The sequence below is a fragment of the Hypomesus transpacificus genome, chromosome 19, assembly GCF_021917145.1.
Source record: "Hypomesus transpacificus isolate Combined female chromosome 19, fHypTra1, whole genome shotgun sequence".
Classification (NCBI taxonomy): Eukaryota; Metazoa; Chordata; class Actinopteri; order Osmeriformes; family Osmeridae; genus Hypomesus; species Hypomesus transpacificus.
The window spans coordinates 914,476-933,506 of NC_061078.1; the positions used below are offsets into that span (position 1 = coordinate 914,476).

A 19,031-nucleotide genomic window follows, 5' to 3' on the forward strand; every position below is an offset into this window, starting at 1 on the left:
TAACTTTCATACAAACACCAAAACCAACTAAATACGTTTTTTTGTAAGTTTTATTGTGTTTGAGTCTGTGAGAGCTGCAGAAGTTTCTGGAAGCGATGTGTGACTTCTGAGGGGCCGAGACAAACCATCATCTCTGCTACGCTGGGGCCTTGCTGTGGGGAGAGAGAGGGGGTAGAGAGGGGGTAGGATTTAGAGAGGAGAGCAGAGAGGGAGGAGATAAAAAGAGTGATGGAGGGAGGTAAAGGAGATGGAGGGATGAGAGAAAGAGGTAAGGCATAAAGCACTACTTCACATGGTATCTGTTCGACCTCTAGTGTGTGTGTGTGTGTACCTGCAGACCGCCGAGAGCTAGGCGCAGCATGGTGTGTGTGTACCTGCAGACCGCTGAGAGCTAGGCGCAGCAGCTTCATGGTGTCTCTGTACTTGGTTCTTCTGGTCTTCTGAGACAGAGCCTTAAGCTCCGCCCCCAGGGGCTCCACCGACCACTGACCTCCCTGCTCCTCCACCAACCTACATACACACCATAACACTCAATACTGTATACTCAGTGTGTGTGTATATAGGTGTGTGTGTGTATATGTGTGTGTATGTGTGTGTGTGTATATAGGTGCGTGTGTGTGTGTTTATATAGGTGTGTGTGTGTGTGACCCACCGCAGGGCCAGAGAGGTGATGTGTCCGGGCTCTGGACTGAGTGCTGCCACCTGCTGGAGGGAGAGGGCGGGGCGCAGCCACAGGTAGCTGTACTGAGGAGACAGCAGCTCTGACAGGGAGGAGATATGACCCTGGGGGGGGGGGGGGGGGGGGGGGGGGGGGGGGGGGGTTTAGGAGAGACAAGAAGAGGAAAGAGGGATGAGAAGAGGAGAGACAATCTCAGGAACATTGGGTGAATGAGTTGGGCATGTGTGATATCGTCGTCGTGGTTACCTTTCGCAGGTGGAGAATGCGTGTGATGTAATCCATGTGGAGCACTTCCTGTTCCACTCCCTGGATCTGGGTTCCGTAGGCCTGCTGGACACGCCCCCGGAGATCTTTCACCAGCCAATCACAGCGCTGCTCGTCCTCGATCAGCTGCTGCAGGTGGATCCTGGAGAAAAGACAGGTTACCATGGAGACGGAGGGGTATGTGTGTGTGATTTGAGAGAGTGAGTGTCTGTACAGGTGTGTGTGTGAGAATGTGTGAGAGAGAGAGTGTAAGTGTGTATACATGTGTGTGTGTGTGAAAGTGTGTGTGTGTAGACATGTGTGTGTGAGTGTGTGTGAAAGTGTGTGTGTGTAGACATGTGTGTGTGAGTGTGTGTGAAAGTGTGTGTGTGTAGACATGTGTGTGTGAGTGTGTGTGTGTAGACATGTGTGTGTGTGTGTGTGTGTGAAAGTGTGTGTGTAGACATGTGTGTGTGTGTGAAAGTGTGTGTGTGTAGACATGTGAGTGTGTGTACCTGCTGAACTCAGGTAGTTTGTTCAGGTCCAGCAGCGCAGAGTGGGTGGTGATCTTAGAAGGGTTGAAATCTGAGACCAGTTCCTGCAAGCTGCGGCCCATACGATGAGCTGAAACACACACACACACACACCACATCACACACACCACATCAGACACACATCATACCACACACATCACACACACAACCCTTAACCCAAGCCCCCCCTCCTCACAGGTGAAGCCAGACCCCCCTCCTCCTCACAGGTGAAGCCAGACCCCCCCCCCCCTCCTCACAGGTGAAGCCAGACCCCCCTCCTCCTCACAGGTGAAGCCAGACCCCCCTCCTCCTCACAGGTGAAGCCAGACCCCCCCCCTCCTCACAGGTGAAGCCAGACCCCCCTCCTCCTCACAGGTGAAGCCAGACCCCCCTCCTCCTCACAGGTGAAGCCAGACCCCCCCCCCCCCTCCTCACAGGTGAAGCCAGACCCCCCTCCTCCTCACAGGTGAAGCCAGACCCCCCTCCTCCTCACAGGTGAAGCCAGACCCCCCTCCTCCTCACAGGTGAAGCCAGACCCCCCTCCTCCTCACAGGTGAAGCCAGATCCGCAGAGTGTGATGGTGTCCAGCAGGGCCTCAGGCAGGACTCCCTCTGCCCGGTACCTCTGGACGCTCACGTCCCCCTGCCTCTTGGACAGCTTGCTGCCATCCTGGTTGGCCAGCAAAGGCAGGTGGGCGTAAGTGGGCGGGGCCTGCTCCAGGGCGCGGTGCAGCAGCAGGTGTTTGGGGGTAGAGATGAGCCACTCAGAGCCTCGCAGAACGTGGGTCACCCCCATCAGGTGGTCGTCCAGCACGCTGGCCAGGTGGTAAGTGGGGAAGCCGTCTGCCTTCAGCACCACCGGGTCTCCTTCTACCTGACACACACACACACACACACAGGTATGAAACACACACACACACACACAGGTATGATACACACACACAGGTAAGATACACACACACACACACAGGTAGGATACACACACACACACACAGGTTATGCTATCCACCTCCATCCCGGGCTGTCTGACCTGAGCCACCTCATGTCGCGTCCACCCAAACACCAGGTCCTGGAAGGGTTCCACCCCTGGTTCTAGACGGAACCTGACAACGTGAGGAACCTCCTGAGAGAGCCTGTCCTCCACCTGCTCAGCTCGCAGGTGGCTGCACCGGTTATCATAGCTGACACACACACACACACACACCATACCGTGAGGGGAGAAGGGGGGTGTACCATGGTGTGTGTGTATGTACCGTGGTGTGTGTGTATGTACCGTGGTGTGTGTGTAGTGTGTGTGTGTGTGTATGGTGTGTGTGTGTGTATGTACCGTGGTGTGTGTGTGTATGTACCGTGGTGTGTGTGTACTGTGTGTGTGTACCGTGGTGTGTGTGTACTGTGTGTGTGTGTACCGTGGAGTCTGTCCCAGTCGTACAGCTTCTCTCTTCAGAAGCTCCAGACGCTGAACGGTGCAGAAACAGCGGTAGGCATGGCCTGACTGCACTAGCCTATCAGCAGCCTTGGCATAGAGCGGCAGCCTATGGGATTGCAGGTAGGGCCCATAAGCCCCGCCTCTACGGGGACTCTCATCTGGAGGGATACCTGGGGGGGGGGGGGGAGTGAAAAGGATGGAGATTAAAGTATATTATTTAAAAGCACAAGATCAACAACCAAAAGATGTTCAATGTTCAAGTCTTTTATTTGTCAGGTACACAGAACAACACAAGGTTAGACTGGGCACTGAAATTCTTAAGACAAGACTATACATACAATGTATCTGCCAATAGTACCACTGTGTGTGTGTGTAGGTATGTCTCTTACCGGCCCACTCCAGCATGTCTTCAATAGACTCCGCCGCCCCCGGTACTAGCCGGGTCTGGTCTGTGTCTTCCATGCGCAGGATAAACGTTCCTCCGTACTTCTTCGCGAACAGGTAGTTGTACAACGCGGTGCGGAGCCCGCCCAGGTGAAGCAGCCCTAGAGGCAGACAGTCAACAATTGGTTGATAAACGGCACATTCGGAGATGTTTAACGAGCAAACTGCTGGATTTGGGGATTAAACGGAGTCGTCACGTGCTGGTTCTTACCTGTGGGACTCGGGGCGAACCGAACCCTGACTTTGGTAGGTGACTCGGTAGAACTGCTTCTCATCGAGGGGACTGTGCACCGGAGGTCCGAACGCCGGTTCTCTATGCGGTGTACTGGCAGTGATGTGTTCGTTAGTGCCGGTGGACCGTGAACTCTTCGTACTGCAACATTAAGATAGCATCGCTTGCACGTTTCTAGGAGGAGGCACCGATTCGGTGCTCCGGTTTGCATAACGGTAAACTGGAACGCAATCATCATACTGTAAACTTTACTGTTGAGGTTGCCGGACGATACAGAGAACCGAACCACAAACAGTGAAACAACACAGACACGCGGTGTCCGCGTCAGCCGGGAATCGTCCTTGAGGGAATCATGTTCCTTAAAATGTCCAAAGAACGCACTCTACATCTAAGAAGTGTAGGCAAAATGTTTTTAAACATACAGAATAAACACTCAACTGTGACCGTCAATTGTACTTCTCTATGTTGTTGAATGAGGTAACGTAACTTCCGCTACTTCCGCTAAAGCGCAGCGATTTTCTTTCTTCAAAATAAAAGTCTCCGTGAAACTCGTGAAGGGTGTTGGTCTAACGATAACTAAGGCAACGACTGCAACCGAGTGTGAGTGTGTGTGTTGGGGGGGGGGGGGGGGGGCAAGACAGATGGGGCCTTGTTAGCCTAACCAGATTAAGCAGGACCATGTGCTACTCATTTCAGGGAGAAACTGAAACTGCGAGAGACATCACACACTCACACACACAGCACACACACACACTCTGTCTTACACTCAGGCTGTAACAGAGGTATGTCTCGTGTTTCTAATGAATGGAATCAGGAAACACAGAGAAGAGCTTCTTCCAAAGCTACTGTCCAAAGTTCTAACACTGTAGAGGGGCTGAGGGAGGGAGGGAGAGAGGGAGGTAGAGAGAGAGAGAGGTAGGGAGGGAAGGAGGGAGGTAGAGAGAGAGAGAAAGGGAGAGGGAGGGAGGGGAGGGAGAGATGACAGTTATTTTCTTCCTGTCAGTTGGTCAAGACTACAGAACCCTGAATCCACAGACTTGTTCATGGCGAACTCCCAGATTCCTGCAGGTCAGTGTCTGTTTTCTGGTGAACTTGTTATATATCAAGTCACACCTGTTTTTCAGCTTTTTACCATTTCCTCTCCTCGCCCCTCTTCTCCTCCCCTCTCTCTCCTCTCTCTCCTCTCCTCTGTTCTCCTCTGTTCTCCTCTCTCTCCTCTGCTCTCTTCTCCTCTCACTCCTCTCTCTCATCTCTCTTCTCTCTTTCCTCTGCTCTCTTCTCTCACCCCTCTCTCTCATCTCTCTTCTCCTCTCTTTCCTCTGCTCTCTTCTCCTCTCTCTCCTCTCACTCCTCTCTCCTCTCCTCTCTTCCCTCTCTTCTCCTCTCTTTCCTCTCCTGTCCTGTTTTCCCCTCTCCTCTCTCTCCTCTCTTCCCTCTCTTCCCTCTCTTCCCTCTCCTCTCTTCCCTCTCTTCCCTCTCCTCCCTTCCCTCTCCTCTCTTCCCTTTCCTCCCCTTTCTTCCCTCTTTCCCTCCTCTCCTCTCCTCTCTCCTCTCTTCTCTATCTCTCTCTCCTCTATTCCCTCTCCTCTCCATTTTCTCTCACTGTTCTATTCTCTTCCTTTATTTTGGATTACATTCTAATGTCTACTCTGCTATTCTATTCACTGCATATTCAATCTTGCCCCCCCCCCCCCAGTGCCCCTGGGCCCCCTGTCCTCCAGGCCAGTGCAGGTCACCTGCCCCTCCTGTCAGCAGGTGGTCGTCTCCCAGGTGGACTACTCGGCCGGCCTGCTTACTTACCTCTTCTGTGGAGGCCTGTTCCTCTGCGGGTACATGCGTGTGTGTGTCTGTGTGTGTAGAAGTGTATGCATGTGTGTGCGAGTGTGTGTGTGTAACCAGTCTCTCCTCTGCTCCCCAGGTTTGTGCTGGGTTGCTGTCTCATTCCCTTCTGTGTGGACCGCCTCCGCAATGCCCAACACTCCTGCCCCTCCTGCAAGGCTCTGCTGGGGGTCCACAAGCGCTTATAACCTGGACAGGCATTATAACCTCCCTGGACAGGCATTATAACCTCCCTGGACAGACATGATAACCTCCCTGGACAGGCATTATAACCTCCCTGGACAGGCATTATAACCTCCCTGGACAGACATGATAACCTCCCTGGACAGGCATTATAACATCCCTGGACAGGCATTATAACCTCCCTGGACAGGCATTATAACCTCCCTGGACAGGCCTTAACATACACACAGACATAATGTCTCCCTCCCGCCCTCACCAAACCTTGAATACTTGTTAAATCTGTCTGGGTACCTGCAAAATCTCTCTTTCAGGAGAAGAACCACATTAACCAGCATGCTTTGCTGAATGCAGCAATATTGTGTGACGGACAATAAAAGAGATTGTATGACATCTGATGAGTGACATGTTTCTCTTTATTTGATGACAGATTCAGAATATAAGGAAGGTGGCAGTGACATCACAGAAGGACAGTGGTGATGTCATACTTACAGGAAGTTCTATAGTGTTTAACCCTTCATTTACCCTTTACACTTTATACAATATTATGAATATATTCTCTCTGAATATATTCACTCGCTCTGGATAAGAGCGTCAACTAAATTAACTAAATGTATATTCTACATACCAGATTTCCAGGGTTTAAGGCTCCAGAAAGTGGATTTCAATTAATACAAAACAAAACAAAAACATTTGGCTCCCACAGATGGTATTATTATTATTATTATTATGAACAAAACAAAATCAGGAAAAAGAAAACACAGCATACATAACAGAAGAAGATTTGTTCTGATTTGTTTCGGACAACAGAGGGTTTTTGTGAACTGTATATGGTTTTGTTTTTCATTTCCTTTGATTAGAGTCTGGTTAATCACTAGAATACATCCTTCATTATGGCTGAGCGGTTAAGGAATCGGGCTATTAATCAGAAGGTTGCTGGTTCGCTTCCCGGCCGTGCCAATTACAATATGTCCTTGGGCAAAGCAGTTCACCCTACTTGCCTTACGGGAATGTCCCTGTATTGTAAGTCGCTCTGGATAAGAGCGTCTGCTAAACGACAGGGCTGTGACATCACTGAAGTGCGTGTACACGACAGGGCTGTGACATCACTGAAGTGCGTGTACACGACAGGGCTTTGACATCACTGAAGTATGTGCAGGATGAAGAGCGGGAGAAGAAAAGGGAGGAGGATCTGAGAGGGTGAGATTCTGCCAACTCCACTTCCTGCAGAACACAGAACACAACTTCAATGAGAACACATCAGAACGTCTAACTTAATCTAATAGTGAGAACGTACTAGTGACAAAAAAAACAAGAGCGGAACCAACTCACCAGTAGTGGCAGTAGATCCTGCAGTTGTGATAGAACCAGCAGTAGGTCCAGCAGTGGGTCCAGCAGTGGGTCCAGCAGTAGGTCCAGCAGTGGGTCCAGCAGTAGGTCCAGCAGTAGGTCCAGCAGTGGGTCCAGCAGTGGGTCCAGCAGTAGGTCCAGCAGTGGGTCCAGCAGTAGGTCCAGCAGTAGGTCCAGCAGTAGGTCCAGCAGTGGGTCCAGCAGTAGGTCCAGCAGTGGGTCCAGCAGTGGGTCCAGCAGTGGGTCCAGCAGTAGGTCCAGCAGTAGGTCCAGCAGTTAAACCAGCAGTAGGTCCAGCAGTTGAACCAGCAGTTGAACCAGCAGTTGAACCAGCAGTAGATCCAGCAGTAGAACCAGCAGTAGGACCAGCAGTTGAACTGGCAGTAGATCCAGCCATGGAACCCGTAGTGGAGGCCAGAGTGGTGTTGGGGATGAAGATGGTTCCCACCCCGGTGGGTGTGGGGTCAGCCTTGCCGCCGGTCAGGCCCAGACCCAGGGTGTTGAGGTCTGACTGGTACTGCGTGGAGACCCAGCTCTGGACCACACTCACGTTCTCATAGCTCCTCAGCTGGGGCAGGTTGGACCCCAGCAGGCCCTGCACCTCACTCACGCTCAGGGCCTGCAGTTACACCCACACGCAAACACACAAAAACGCACACACACCCACACACATACACAAGCACACACACATAAAGTGAGTTTAACCAGTTCATCTTGCAGGTTACATGTGTGGCTGTGTACTGACAGTGTCCAGACTGAGGCTGGTGTGTGTGTGTTTGTGTGTACCAGGACAGTGTCCAGACTGAGGCTGGTGTGTGTGTACCAGGACAGTGTCCAGACTGAGGCTGGTGTGTGTGTGTGTACCAGGACAGTGTCCAGACTGAGGCTGGTGTGTGTGTGTGTGTGTAGCAGGACAGTGTCCAGACTGAGGCTGGTGTGTGTGTGTGTCTACCAGGACAGTGTCCAGACTGAGGCTGGTGTGTGTGTGTGTGTGTGTGTACCAGGACAGTGTCCCGACTGAGGCTGGTGTGTGTGTGTGTGTGTGTGTACCAGGACAGTGTCCAGACTGAGGCTGGTGTGTGTGTGTGTGTGTACCAGGACAGTGTCCAGACTGAGGCTGGTGTGTGTGTGTGTGTGTACCAGGACAGTGTCCAGACTGAGGCTGGTGTGTGTGTGTGTGTGTGTGTGTACCAGGACAGTGTCCCGACTGAGGCTGGTGTGTGTGTGTGTGTACCAGGACAGTGTCCAGACTGAGGCTGGTGTGTGTGTGTGTGTGTGTACCAGGACAGTGTCCAGACTGAGGCTGGTGTGTGTGTGTGTGTGTGTACCAGGACAGTGTCCAGACTGAGGCTGGTGTGTGTGTGTGTGTGTGTGTGTACCAGGACAGTGTCCAGACTGAGGCTGGTGTGTGTGTGTGTACCAGGACAGTGTCCAGACTGAGGCTGGTGTGTGTGTGTGTGTGTGTAGCAGGACAGTGTCCAGACTGAGGCTGGTGTGTGTGTGTGTGTACCAGGACAGTGTCCAGACTGAGGCTGGTGTGTGTGTGTGTGTGTGTACCAGGACAGTGTCCCGACTGAGGCTGGTGTGTGTGTGTGTACCAGGACAGTGTCCAGACTGAGGCTGGTGTGTGTGTGTGTGTGTGTGTGTACCAGGACAGTGTCCAGACTGAGGCTGGTGTGTGTGTGTGTGTGTGTACCAGGACAGTGTCCAGACTGAGGCTGGTGTGTGTGTGTGTGTGTGTACCAGGACAGTGTCCCGACTGAGGCTGGTGTGTGTGTGTACCAGGACAGTGTCCAGACTGAAGCTGGTGTGTGTGTGTGTGTGTGTACCAGGACAGTGTCCAGACTGAGGCTGGTGTGTGTGTGTGTGTGTGTACCAGGACAGTGTCCAGACTGAGGCTGGTGTGTGTGTGTGTGTGTGTACCAGGACAGTGTCCAGACTGAGGCTGGTGTGTGTGTGTGTGTGTGTGTGTGTGTACCAGGACAGTGTCCAGACTGAGGCTGGTGTGTGTGTGTGTGTGTGTGTGTACCAGGACAGTGTCCAGACTGAGGCTGGTGTGTGTGTGTGTGTGTGTGTGCACCAGGACAGTGTCCAGACTGAGGCTGGTGTGTGTGTGTGTGTGTACCAGGACAGTGTCCAGACTGAGGCTGGTGTGTGTGTGTGTGTGTGTGTGTGTACCAGGACAGTGTCCAGACTGAGGCTGGTGTGTGTGTGTGTGTGTGTGTGTGTGTACCAGGACAGTGTCCAGACTGAGGTTGGTGTGTGTGTGTGTGTGTACCAGGACAGTGTCCAGACTGAGGCTGGTGTGTGTGTGTGTGTGTGTACCAGGACAGTGTCCAGACTGAGGCTGGTGAAGGTGGCCAGGTCCATGCTGATGTTAGAGGCTGACAGACTCTTTATGTAGGAGGGGGTGGCGCCACCTGGAGGACAGACCAGGAACACACTCAGCTGGTCAAGACAGGGAGCTGGGATGAAGAGTGTCTGTGTGAAGAGGGTTCAGTGTAGATGTGTGTGTACCCAGGTATGTGTGTGTGTGTACCCAGGTATGGCTGTGTGTGTGTGCGTGTACCCAGGTATGGCTGTGTGTGTGTGTGTGTACCCAGGTATGGCTGTGTGCGTGTACCCAGGTATGGCTGTGTGTGTGTGTACCCAGGTATGGCTGTGTGTGTGTGTGTGTGTACCCAGGTATGGCTGTGTGTGTGTGTGTGTACCCAGGTATGGCTGTGTGTGTGTGTGTGTGTGTGTGTACCCAGGTATGGCAGTGTGAGCTGGTAGCTTGTGGCAGACACAGTTCCAGCTTTGGTTCTGAGGAAAGCAGATGTTGCCGTGGTGAACAGAATGTTCTTCTTCTCTTGAGAGCAGGAACCCTGGCTCAGCGCTGGGGCCTTGCTGCAGGGAACACAACATGTCTCCATCACATACAGAACATCACATCATCGAACCTCATCACATACAGAACATCACATCATCGAACCTCATCACATCTCCTATTATAACATGTCATAGCATCTTAGCACAAGTCATCGCACCTCATAACATGTCATCACAAATCCTTGTATCTCACAACTCCACTCAACCCTCAATGAACAGAACATGTCTACTAGCCAGAACATCTCTCTGAGGATCCTACAGAGCCCCCTACCCTGACCCCTGACCCCTGATCGCTGACCCCTGACCTGAGGCTGTCTGGGGTGATGCTCTGTAGAACACTGGCGTCCAGGGAGCACAGATTGGCTCCTCCAATAGCAGTCAGCTCTGCACTGCCCAGGCTCCGCCCACTGCTCAGGTACTTGGAGATGATGGCCTTGGCCTGGCACACAGGCACACACACAGGCGAACACAGACCCACACACAGGCAAACACAGACACACACACACAGACGAACACAGACACACACACACACAGGCGAACACAGACACACACACACAGGCGAACACAGACACACACACACAGGCGAACACAGACACACACACACACAGGCGAACACAGACACACACACAGGCAAACACAGACACACACACAGACGAACACAGACACACACACACAGATGAACACAGACACACACACACACACGAACACAGACACACACACACAGGTGAACACAGACACGCACACAGGCGAACACAGACACACACACAGGCGAACACACACACACACACACAGGCGAACACAGACACACACACACAGGCGAACACAGACACACACACACAGGCGAACACAGACACACACACAGGCGAACACAGACACACACACACAGGAGAACACAGACACACACACACATTTTTTATACATATTTGTTGGCCTTTTTATGGCTTCATTGGACAGAGATAGGAAATGTATGCAAGAGAGAGAGGGTGCAGAAATGGCCTGAGCCTGCATCGAGCACATTTGATAAACTATTATCCAAAGCAATATACAAGTGCTGCCCAGCGCCAGATGAATGATATGTAAGTGTGAACCAGTCAGAACCGGTCGGTTACCATGGGAGCAGGCCAGTCTCCATCGGCGGGGTTCATGAGGGCGGAGAGCGTGTCGATCTTGGTGATGTTCCACATGCTGATGTCATCACTAGTGGCCAGGCGGGAGGCGGGGCCAAGCACCTGGACGCTCATCTCTGGGATGGTGGGGGAGTAGGCCTGGACCAAGGCATCACAACAGTCAGCACTTCCTGTCTGAGAATAGGCTCCTCCATCCTCCTTCCTCCCTCCTCTTCCCCTTCCCTCCTTCCCTCCCCCATCCCATCCACACACCCTGTCTGTGTTCAGTATGATGCTCAGGTGTTCCTGCCTTTCTGTGTTCAGTATGATGCTCAGGTGTTCCTGCCTGTCTGTGTTCAGTATGATGCTCAGGTGTTCCTACCTGTCTGTGTTCAGTATGATGCTCAGGTGTTCCTGCCTGTCTGTGTTCAGTATGATGCTCAGGTGTTCCTGCCTGTCTGTGTTTAGTATGATGCTCAGGTGTTCCTGCCTGTCTGTGTTCAGTATGATGCTCAGGTGTTCCTACCTGTCTGAGTTTGTTCAGTACGATAATCAGGTGTTCCTACCTGTCTGAGTTTGTTCAGTACGATGCTCAGGTATTCCTCCTGGTCCACCTTAGCAGTGATGGCTGCCAGGTTGTCCCTCACCACGGCAACACTGAGGCAGCTGTTGAACTGGGCCACGTCGTAGTCGAAGGGGAAGGCGTCATCGTTGATGATGATCTGGTTGATCTCCCCCACCATGCAGTCGTCCATCTTCGGGACTGGAGGGGGGGGGCACCAAACAACCAGTCAGACTGTGTTTACTGCAGTCAGAGTGTGTTTTTGACAGTCAGACTGTGTTTACTTCAGTCAGACTGTGTTTATGACAGTCAGACTGTGTTTATGACAGTCAGACTGTGTTTACTGCAGTCAGACTGTGTTTTTGACAGTCAGACTGTGTTTACTTCAGTCAGACTGTGTTTATGACAGTCAGACTGTGTTTACTGCAGTCAGACTGTGTTTATGACAGTCAGACTGTGTTTATGACAGTCAGACTGTGTTTACTTCAGTCAGACTGTGTTTACTTCAGTCAGACTGTGTTTATGACAGTCAGACTGTGTTTACTGCAATCAGACCATATTTCCGAGAGCGCGGAGGGAGGGGGGATAAACAGAACAGCCAGCGTGTACCTATGTCCCGTTTGGCCAGGCTCTTGTTGGACTGGCGGATGGCAGTCTTCATCCTCCTCCTCTTCCTCCGGCTCAGGCTGTTGTTTATCAGGAAGGACTTCAGGAACGCACGCTTCGTCGCCTGGCAGAGGAACACAGTTTAACACTCATGCAGGTACACACACGTATGGCTACTCCTCTTCAATTCAGTCTCATTCAAAATCCTGTTTACCCTAACACAAGCACACCCTCTCACCCTGTCGAAGCGCTGGTAGAAGTTGCTGCTGAGGTAGAGAGGCAGAACACCCAAATCATCTAGAGTCTTCCTGCCCCAGGAGGACGGGTTCCTGACAACAACATCAACAACAAAAGCAACAACATCAATACAACAACGACAACAAGCTGTCAACACCAAGGCAACAAGAGAAAGGAGAGGAGAGGAGAGGAGAAGAGAAGAGAAGAGAAGAGAAGAGAAGAGGAGAGGAGAGGAGAGGAGAGAAGAGGAGGAGAAGAGAGTAGAGGAGGAGAGGAGGAGAGGAGGAGAGGGGGAGAGGAGAGGAGGAGGGAAGAGGAAAGGAGGAGAGGAGGAGAGGAGGAGGGAGAGGAGGAGGAGGGAAGAGGAAAGGATGAGAGTAGTAGAGGAGGAGGAGGGAAGAGGAAAGGATGAGAGGAGAGGAGGAGGGAGAGGAGGAGAGGAGAGGAGGAGGAGGAAAGGATGAGAGGATGAGAGGAGGAGGGAGAGTTGGAGGAGGGAAGAGGAGAAGTGTCCACTTACCCATACTGCGTTGTCCCTGACAGCAGCAGTGTTTCCATGGCAGCCACCTGACTCTCCGTCAGGTCGGGGCAGTTCTTCAGGTTCTCCAGGATCAGAGGGTCAGAGCTGGGGATGAAGGACGCATCCAGAACGCACACCATGTTCCCTAGAACCACCACGCTGTCCCGGCTCAGAGCGGAGCCAGCGACACCCTGCACACACACGGCTGGGTCACAACTGGGTAAAACGGCAGTGTGCATGTGTGTGTGTGTGAGAGAGTGTGTGTTTGTGTGTGTGTGTGTGTGTGTGTGTGTGTGTGAGTGTGTGTGTGTGTGTGTGTGTGTGTGTTTGTAAGGGACTGACCAGGCAGCTCTTGGCATTGTCCAGCAGAGCGGAGCGTTTGTAGCTGAGTGCGGAGGAGAAGAGGGAGAAGTCTGCCTCTCCCAGCTGGGTGAAGTAGGACCTGCAGGAGCCGTCAGGAACCAGCGAGTAGCTAGGAACACAGGGAGAGAGTTTAGACCAGGGGCCAGGGTTAGTCAAGGGCTAGTCCTAGTCCAGGATTATTTCTAATCCAGGGCTAGTCCAAGTCAAGGGCTAGGTCTAGTCCAGGGCTAGGTCTAGTCCAGGGGCTAGGTCTAGTTAGGGTACATACTCGTAGTACAGCAGCAGGTCAGGAGGGTAGAGGCTGTAGTTGGTGGCGTTGCTGTCATCCTTGATGTAGTTGTACATGCAGGTGAGCTGGAGCAGAGCGGAGAGACACTGTCAGTAACCCTCTCCCACACCCCTCTCCCTCCTCCACCTCCCTCCTCCACCTCCCTCCTCCCCTCTCCCTCTCCCTCCCCCCTACCACACCCCTCTCCCTCCCCTCTCCCACACTCCTCCCCTCTCCCACACCCCTCTCCCTCCTCCCACACCCCTCTCCCCCCCTCCACCTCCCTCCCCTCTCCTCCTCCCCTCTCCATCCTCCCCTCTCCCCACCTGTGTCTCCTCCCCCTCCCCTCTCCCCTCCCCCTACCTGTGTCTCCTCCCCCTCCCCTCTCCCCTCCCCCTACCTGTGTCTCCTCCCCCTCCCCTCTCCCCTCCCCCTACCTGTGTCTCCTCCCCCTCCCCTCTCCCCTCCCCCTACCCGTGTCTCCTCCCCCTCCCCTCACCTGTGTCTCCTCCCCCTCCCCTCTCCCCTCCCCCCTACCTGTGTCTCTTCCCCCTCCCCTCTCCCCTCCCCCTACCTGTGTCTCCACCAGGGTGACTCTCTGGCTCCCCCTACCTGTGTCTCCAGCAGGGTGACTCTCTGGCTCCCCCTACCTGTGTCTCCAGCAGGGTGACTCTCTGGCTCCCCCTCCTCCTGCAGGCTCTGACCAGGCCTGTGATCTTCACGCGGCTCAGAGTCGACACTCTGGTGCAGGTGAAGCCCTGGAGCACCGAGGACGATATGCTGCACGCACACACACACACACACAACATTATAGTTGAGTGAGACATGGAGGGAAGGAGGAGGAAGAGAAGGAGGAGGACAGGGAAGAGGAGAAGATCGTACCTGTCAGGGTTGTCAAACTGCACCGCCACTGTGTCGAAGAACAGAACAGCCTACACAGAAGCAGAGCGTTAGAGTTTGTGTACGTCAGAGTATGTGTGTGTGTCATAGAGAGAGTGTGAGTGTGTCATAGAGAGAGTGTGTGTGTGTCATAGAGAGGGTGTGTGTGTGTCATAGAGAGAGTGTGAGTGTGTTAAAGAGAGTGTGTGTGTGTCCCACCTGCTCTTGCTTCCACTTCTTCTTGTTGAGGGTGGTTGCCACGGCGCCGCTCTGTGAGAACCCTAATAGCTGCCCTCGAGGGATCTCCGTTGCCATGTTGTCAGGAACGTTCTGGATGATGCTCTCTGCGTTGCTGTTCATCAAGATGATCTGGTGCAGCCAGAAAATTCAGAGTCAGATTCCGAACCAGAATAAAGGTGTGACACCTGGGGAGGACTAAAGGTGTGACACCTGGGAAAGACTAAAGGTGTGACACCTGGGGAAGACTAAAGGTGTGACACCTGGGGAAGACTAAAGGTGTGACACCTGGGGAACACTAAAGGTGTGACACCTGGGGAAGACTACAGGTGTGACACCTTTAAGAGTAAAGGTGTGACAACTGGGGAAGACTACAGGTGTGACACTGGGGAAGACTACTGAACACACTCTGCACCAGGTGTGTGACACTGTACCTGGGTGACAAAGGTCTGCTGGAGGATGATGGGAGTGTTGATCAGGTTGGCGAGGAATGAAGGATTCTGGGAAGACAGGATGAGCTCCTGACCGCTGATGGCACCCATTGTTGCCACGGGAACGCCCCCCAACAGAGTTCCCAGCATGAGGAGAGTGGAGGAGCTGTTGATCTGGAGAGAGAGAGATCATCCATGTACTTGTCTTCCCCTTCAGAGATTTATACCAGCCTTTCAGCTTATCATCCCCATCAGAGATTTATATACAGTCATGTTATCCATCTATCCCTCCATTCCTCCCTCCACATACCTGCAAGGATCCAGACATGAGCAGTGATTGGATGATCATCAGCGACTGTCCCTGGTTCCAGTCAGTCAACAGGCTGAGCATGTGCAGTGATGCGAACAACACTGTGGGCGGAGCCAGCATCAGCTGACCAGTGCTGAGCCCGGTGCTGCTATTGCCGAGGGCAGCGAAGGAGTTCTCCGTCAGAGAGCCGTCCATGTTGCTGGCTAGCTGAGCTGACACCTGGGACATACACACACGTTTAATACACACACACACACATACCTGCTGTGTGTGGAGCTGAGAGTTCTCTGAGTGTGTGTGTGTGTGTTGTACCAGTGGGTCCAGGTTGGAGCAGATGCTCAGGTTGAACAGAACGATGTTGCTCTGCTCTGCAGTCAGCTGAGCAAAGGCCTGAGGAGGAGCAACACACCTGCACTGGAGGGGGAGACTGGGGGGAGGAGGGGGGAGGAGGAGGGGGGAGGGGGAGGGGGGGGGGGGAGGAGGAGGGGGAGGAGGGGGGGGAGGGTTGGATGAAAAGAGAAAGGCAGTTGTTTAAACATGTTATTCAAAATTCATCAAACAAAACATCACAAGTGTGTGTGATGGTGTGTGTGTGTGATGGTATGTGTGTGATAGTGTGTGTGTGATGGTATGTGTTTGATAGTGTGTGTGTGATGGTGTGTGTGTGATAGTGTGTGTGTGATGGTATGTGTGTGATGGTGTGTGTGTGATAGCGTGTGTGTGATGGTGTGTGTGTGATGGTGTGTGTGTGATAGTGTGTGTGTGATGGTGTGTTTGTGATAGTGTGTGTGTGATGGTGTGTGTGTGTACCTACAGCAGAGGGCTGAAGGAGCTGTCCTGCTGGTAGATCAGATATGTGTAGTAGTTGGTTAGGTTGACCGGCAGGCTGGAGTGGTTCAGAAGGGCGATGTTGACTGGGTTCACTGTAAACACCTGCAACACCTGGACACACACACACATCACACACACACGTCATGTTGTATCCACACACATCAGTACACACACATCACACACACACATTATCCCTCAAGGATGGCAAACTAAGAAAATGTTGACCATAACTTCAGTTGGTTTAGGGTTAAAGGTTCAGGTTAGGTTTCTGGGCCATGGTGTTGGTGCAGCACCTGTGTTGATCCAAAGGTGTTGAGGGCTTCCAGAGTGAGGAGGGGCATGAAGGGCCCCAGGTAGTCAGAGAACCAGGCTGTGGAGTTCAGGACTGGGTCAGTGGAGCTGTAACACCTGGGCACCGAGTCTGGAGGAGGAGAGGATGTTTCAGATTAACAGGTGAAGGTAGAGATATGGTGGACGTGGTACTGAGGTTGTCTCTATGAGTGCGAAAGAAACTGCTGGTTTGATCCAAGATGGCCGACCTGACTTGAGGTACGTTCTGATGGTGTCATACACGTCTGAGGTTCCAAAGTCTGCAGCGCTGTAGTTATGGTTACCCATCACTGCCACCCTGCAACAACCACACACATACCACTTTATCAAAACAGAAAAACATCTTCACACACGCTACCTGTCTCAACTGATGCTACCTGATTAAATGCTTATGTGTGTGTGTGTGTGTGTGTGAGTGAGGGTATGTGTTTGTATGTGAGTGTGTGTATGTGTGTGTGTGAGGGTGTGTGTGAGGGTGTGTGTGTGTGTGTGTAGACCCTACAGCTTCCTGAAGGCAGGACAGGTGGCGTTCTGCACAGCGGGGGAAGTGAGCAGGCTCTTGGACAGGAAGCCCAGGTAGTCACGGAGACGGAGGTCGAACCAAGCGTTGACCTCTGACCCCCGGGTTGAGCTTAGGGCCACTGGCCACACGCAGGGCAAGGTGAGACGGCCCACGGCCGCAGGCAGTCTCTCCTGGAGAGAGGGAGAGGATGAGGGTGTGTGTGTGTGTGTGTGGATGAGAGATTGTGTGTGTGTGTGTGTGGATGAGAGATTGTGTGTGTGTGTGTGTGGAAGAGAGATTGTGTGTGTGTGTGTGTGTACCTTCTCCAGCAGCAGAGGGGTCAGCATGTATGTGCTGTAGAGAAGACAGAGTTGTGTGTTGTCGTCAACGCTGTTTGGCCTTCGTAGGAAACTAGCCAGGTCTGACGGTGGCATGGAGTTTATCAGCTGGGGAGGAAGACCACCATCATCACAATCATCCTCCCCACACTCCCCCCTCCCTTCCTGTCCTTCCCTCCCTGTCCCTCCCTCCCTCCCTGTCCCTCCCTCCCTCCCTGCCTCCCTGCCTCCCTCCCTGTCCCTCCCTCCCTCCCTCCCTGTCCCTTCCTCCCTCCCTCTCTCCCTGCCTCCCTCCCTCCCTCCCTGCCTCACTCCCTCCCTCCCTGCCTCCCTGCCTCCCTCCCTACCTGTTCCCTGCGGTTGCTGGGCATCAGGGACATGAAGGTGGTCAGGTTGGGGAACTGAAAGCCCATGAATGTACTCTCCAGGTAACCATAGAAACTGTGGTTGTAGTTGTCACCGTAGCAACGCAGCGGTGTGGGTCCTGAGGGGCAAGAGACAGTGTTTGTGTGTTAGGGTGTGTGTGTTAGGTTGTGTGTGAGGGTGAGTATGTGAGGTTGTGTGTGTGTGTGAAGGTATGTCTGTGTCACAGTATTATTGTGTTTGTTCGTAGTGTTGTGGTTATTGTTGTTTTTGTGTGTGTCTACTAGAGGCCACCCTCCCTTCCTACCTCGGAGAGACTCCACCATCTGACTGAAGATCACACTCTTGGTGTCGTCATGGAGACTGGAGATGGTAGAGTTAAGGAGGTCCATTCTAGAGAAAAGGAGATATAAGGAAGGAGAGATGAACACAGAGAGAGAGGGAGAGGTGGAGATGGAAATAGATACCGGTAAATATGAGTAAGAAAGAGAGATGGAGCAGAGGATTAGAAAGTGGAGATAAAGAGAGATAGAGGGAGGGAGAGAGAGGGGTGTAGAGAGCAAGAGATAGAGAGAGGGAGGTAGAGAGAAAGGGAGACAGAGAGATGGAGAGAGAGGGAGGTAGAGAGAGATAGAGAGAGAAAGGGAGGTAGAGAGAGACAGAGAGAGGGAGGTAGAGAGACAGAGACATGCAGTGTGACTCTCACCCCTGCTGCTGGGTGCTGCAGTTCCTTTGTGCCAACACACTGAAGTAGGGGGCGACGTGGAGCGCAGACATGTCCACCAGTAGGGGGCGGAGCCTCACATGCAGCCACAACAGCACTTCCTGGTCATCCACGGCAACTGGGTTGGAGAGGTTGCCGCGGGAGAAGATGATCTGGAGGAAGGCTGACCTCACTGAGGGGGGGAGCATGGTCACATGACCCTGGAAGGGAGGGAGGGATAGAGAGTCGGAGGGTGAAAAGAGGAGAGAGAGGATTATTAAATAGTTACAAGGTTGTCTTTATCCTACAGTACTGCTTGTTTGAAGCATGGTTTGGAATCTGGTTACCATGACGGCGGGAGAGAAGTCTGAGAAGAAGGAGGTAAAGAGGTGGTCCGGGACGTTGTTCATCACCATGGTAACCTGGGCGGGGCTGGTGAGCTGGCCCGGGGTGGAGGACACCTCCGCCAGCTGTCTGACGGCTAGCACACTCACAGCCTCCATCTGGTGACACACACACACTGTTACTACACCCTCACAGCCTCCATCTGGTGACACACACACTCTGTTACTACACCCTCACAGCCTCCATCTGGTGACACACACACACTGTTACTACACCCTCACAGCCTCCATCTGGTGACACA

At 52.9% G+C, this 19,031-nt stretch overlaps 3 protein-coding genes across 9 annotated transcripts in view; 1 reads left to right on the forward strand and 2 right to left on the reverse strand.

The window, feature by feature from the left end:
• Positions 1 to 32: 32 nt before the first annotated feature.
• Positions 33 to 4,045, reverse strand: ears2 (glutamyl-tRNA synthetase 2, mitochondrial). Of its 2 annotated transcripts, none has more exons than XM_047042198.1 (10): positions 3,539 to 4,045; positions 3,273 to 3,428; positions 2,864 to 3,053; positions 2,485 to 2,635; positions 2,007 to 2,328; positions 1,438 to 1,546; positions 926 to 1,085; positions 653 to 783; positions 375 to 510; positions 33 to 152 (listed from the first exon to the last, which is right to left on the reverse strand). In XM_047042198.1, the coding sequence occupies exons 1-10, from the start codon at positions 3,795 to 3,797 to the stop codon at positions 51 to 53; spliced, it is 1,716 nt and encodes a 571-aa protein (XP_046898154.1). In that variant the 5' UTR covers positions 3,798 to 4,045; the 3' UTR covers positions 33 to 50. The 2 variants fall into 2 exon arrangements, with proteins under 2 accessions (XP_046898154.1, XP_046898152.1); XM_047042196.1 differs by having other exon boundaries at positions 2,464 to 2,635.
• A 500-nt stretch (positions 4,046 to 4,545) lies between these two features.
• Positions 4,546 to 5,971, forward strand: LOC124481494 (lipopolysaccharide-induced tumor necrosis factor-alpha factor homolog). Of its 2 annotated transcripts, XM_047041454.1 has the most exons (4): positions 4,546 to 4,627; positions 5,256 to 5,388; positions 5,478 to 5,595; positions 5,662 to 5,971. In XM_047041454.1, the coding sequence occupies exons 1-3, from the start codon at positions 4,603 to 4,605 to the stop codon at positions 5,584 to 5,586; spliced, it is 267 nt and encodes an 88-aa protein (XP_046897410.1). In that variant the 5' UTR covers positions 4,546 to 4,602; the 3' UTR covers positions 5,587 to 5,595; positions 5,662 to 5,971. The 2 variants fall into 2 exon arrangements, with proteins under 2 accessions (XP_046897410.1, XP_046897409.1); XM_047041453.1 differs by having other exon boundaries at positions 5,478 to 5,971.
• Positions 5,972 to 5,976: 5 nt separating this feature from the next.
• The window catches only part of LOC124481493, a 33,778-nt gene continuing 20,723 nt past the window's right edge, over positions 5,977 to 19,031 (reverse strand). For 4 of the 5 annotated variants that reach the window (XM_047041450.1, XM_047041451.1, XM_047041449.1 and 1 more), the window contains 27 exons: positions 18,733 to 18,888; positions 18,389 to 18,606; positions 17,990 to 18,075; positions 17,667 to 17,803; positions 17,302 to 17,427; positions 16,982 to 17,172; positions 16,689 to 16,777; positions 16,443 to 16,570; positions 16,133 to 16,260; positions 15,631 to 15,745; positions 15,319 to 15,537; positions 15,012 to 15,182; positions 14,560 to 14,709; positions 14,344 to 14,393; positions 14,112 to 14,241; positions 13,462 to 13,547; positions 13,173 to 13,302; positions 12,831 to 13,021; positions 12,312 to 12,402; positions 12,077 to 12,197; positions 11,472 to 11,668; positions 10,909 to 11,064; positions 10,105 to 10,238; positions 9,678 to 9,817; positions 9,254 to 9,348; positions 6,911 to 7,547; positions 5,977 to 6,802 (listed from right to left, as the gene is read on the reverse strand). In XM_047041450.1, the coding sequence (XP_046897406.1) occupies positions 6,720 to 6,802; positions 6,911 to 7,547; positions 9,254 to 9,348; positions 9,678 to 9,817; positions 10,105 to 10,238; positions 10,909 to 11,064; positions 11,472 to 11,668; positions 12,077 to 12,197; positions 12,312 to 12,402; positions 12,831 to 13,021; positions 13,173 to 13,302; positions 13,462 to 13,547; positions 14,112 to 14,241; positions 14,344 to 14,393; positions 14,560 to 14,709; positions 15,012 to 15,182; positions 15,319 to 15,537; positions 15,631 to 15,745; positions 16,133 to 16,260; positions 16,443 to 16,570; positions 16,689 to 16,777; positions 16,982 to 17,172; positions 17,302 to 17,427; positions 17,667 to 17,803; positions 17,990 to 18,075; positions 18,389 to 18,606; positions 18,733 to 18,888 (4,155 nt within the window). In that variant the 3' untranslated portion in view covers positions 5,977 to 6,719. Of the gene's footprint in view, positions 6,803 to 6,910; positions 7,548 to 9,253; positions 9,349 to 9,677; positions 9,818 to 10,104; positions 10,239 to 10,908; positions 11,065 to 11,471; positions 11,669 to 12,076; positions 12,198 to 12,311; positions 12,403 to 12,830; positions 13,022 to 13,172; positions 13,303 to 13,461; positions 13,548 to 14,073; positions 14,242 to 14,343; positions 14,394 to 14,559; positions 14,710 to 15,011; positions 15,183 to 15,318; positions 15,538 to 15,630; positions 15,746 to 16,132; positions 16,261 to 16,442; positions 16,571 to 16,688; positions 16,778 to 16,981; positions 17,173 to 17,301; positions 17,428 to 17,666; positions 17,804 to 17,989; positions 18,076 to 18,388; positions 18,607 to 18,732; positions 18,889 to 19,031 lie in introns of those variants that run through there. The other variant, XM_047041452.1, reaches the window with a different exon arrangement.

What these genes read in the sequence shown, in the direction of transcription:
- ears2 (XM_047042196.1), bottom strand. Translation starts at nt 3,797, where the DNA reads ATGATGATTGCGTTCCAGTTTACCGTTATGCAAACCGGAGCACCGAAT. An exon ending in CGACTGGGACAGACTCCACG is followed by an intron (nt 2,636 to 2,863) that starts GTACACACACAC and finishes TGTGTGTGTCAG; the next exon opens with CTATGATAACCGGTGCAGCC. An exon ending in GCATTCTCCACCTGCGAAAG is followed by an intron (nt 784 to 925) that starts GTAACCACGACG and finishes CCCCCCCCCCAG; the next exon opens with GGTCATATCTCCTCCCTGTC.
- LOC124481494 (XM_047041453.1), top strand. Translation starts at nt 4,603, where the DNA reads ATGGCGAACTCCCAGATTCCTGCAG. An exon ending in GAACTCCCAGATTCCTGCAG is followed by an intron (nt 4,628 to 5,255) that starts GTCAGTGTCTGT and finishes CCCCCCCCCCAG; the next exon opens with TGCCCCTGGGCCCCCTGTCC. An exon ending in GGAGGCCTGTTCCTCTGCGG is followed by an intron (nt 5,389 to 5,477) that starts GTACATGCGTGT and finishes TCTGCTCCCCAG; the next exon opens with GTTTGTGCTGGGTTGCTGTC.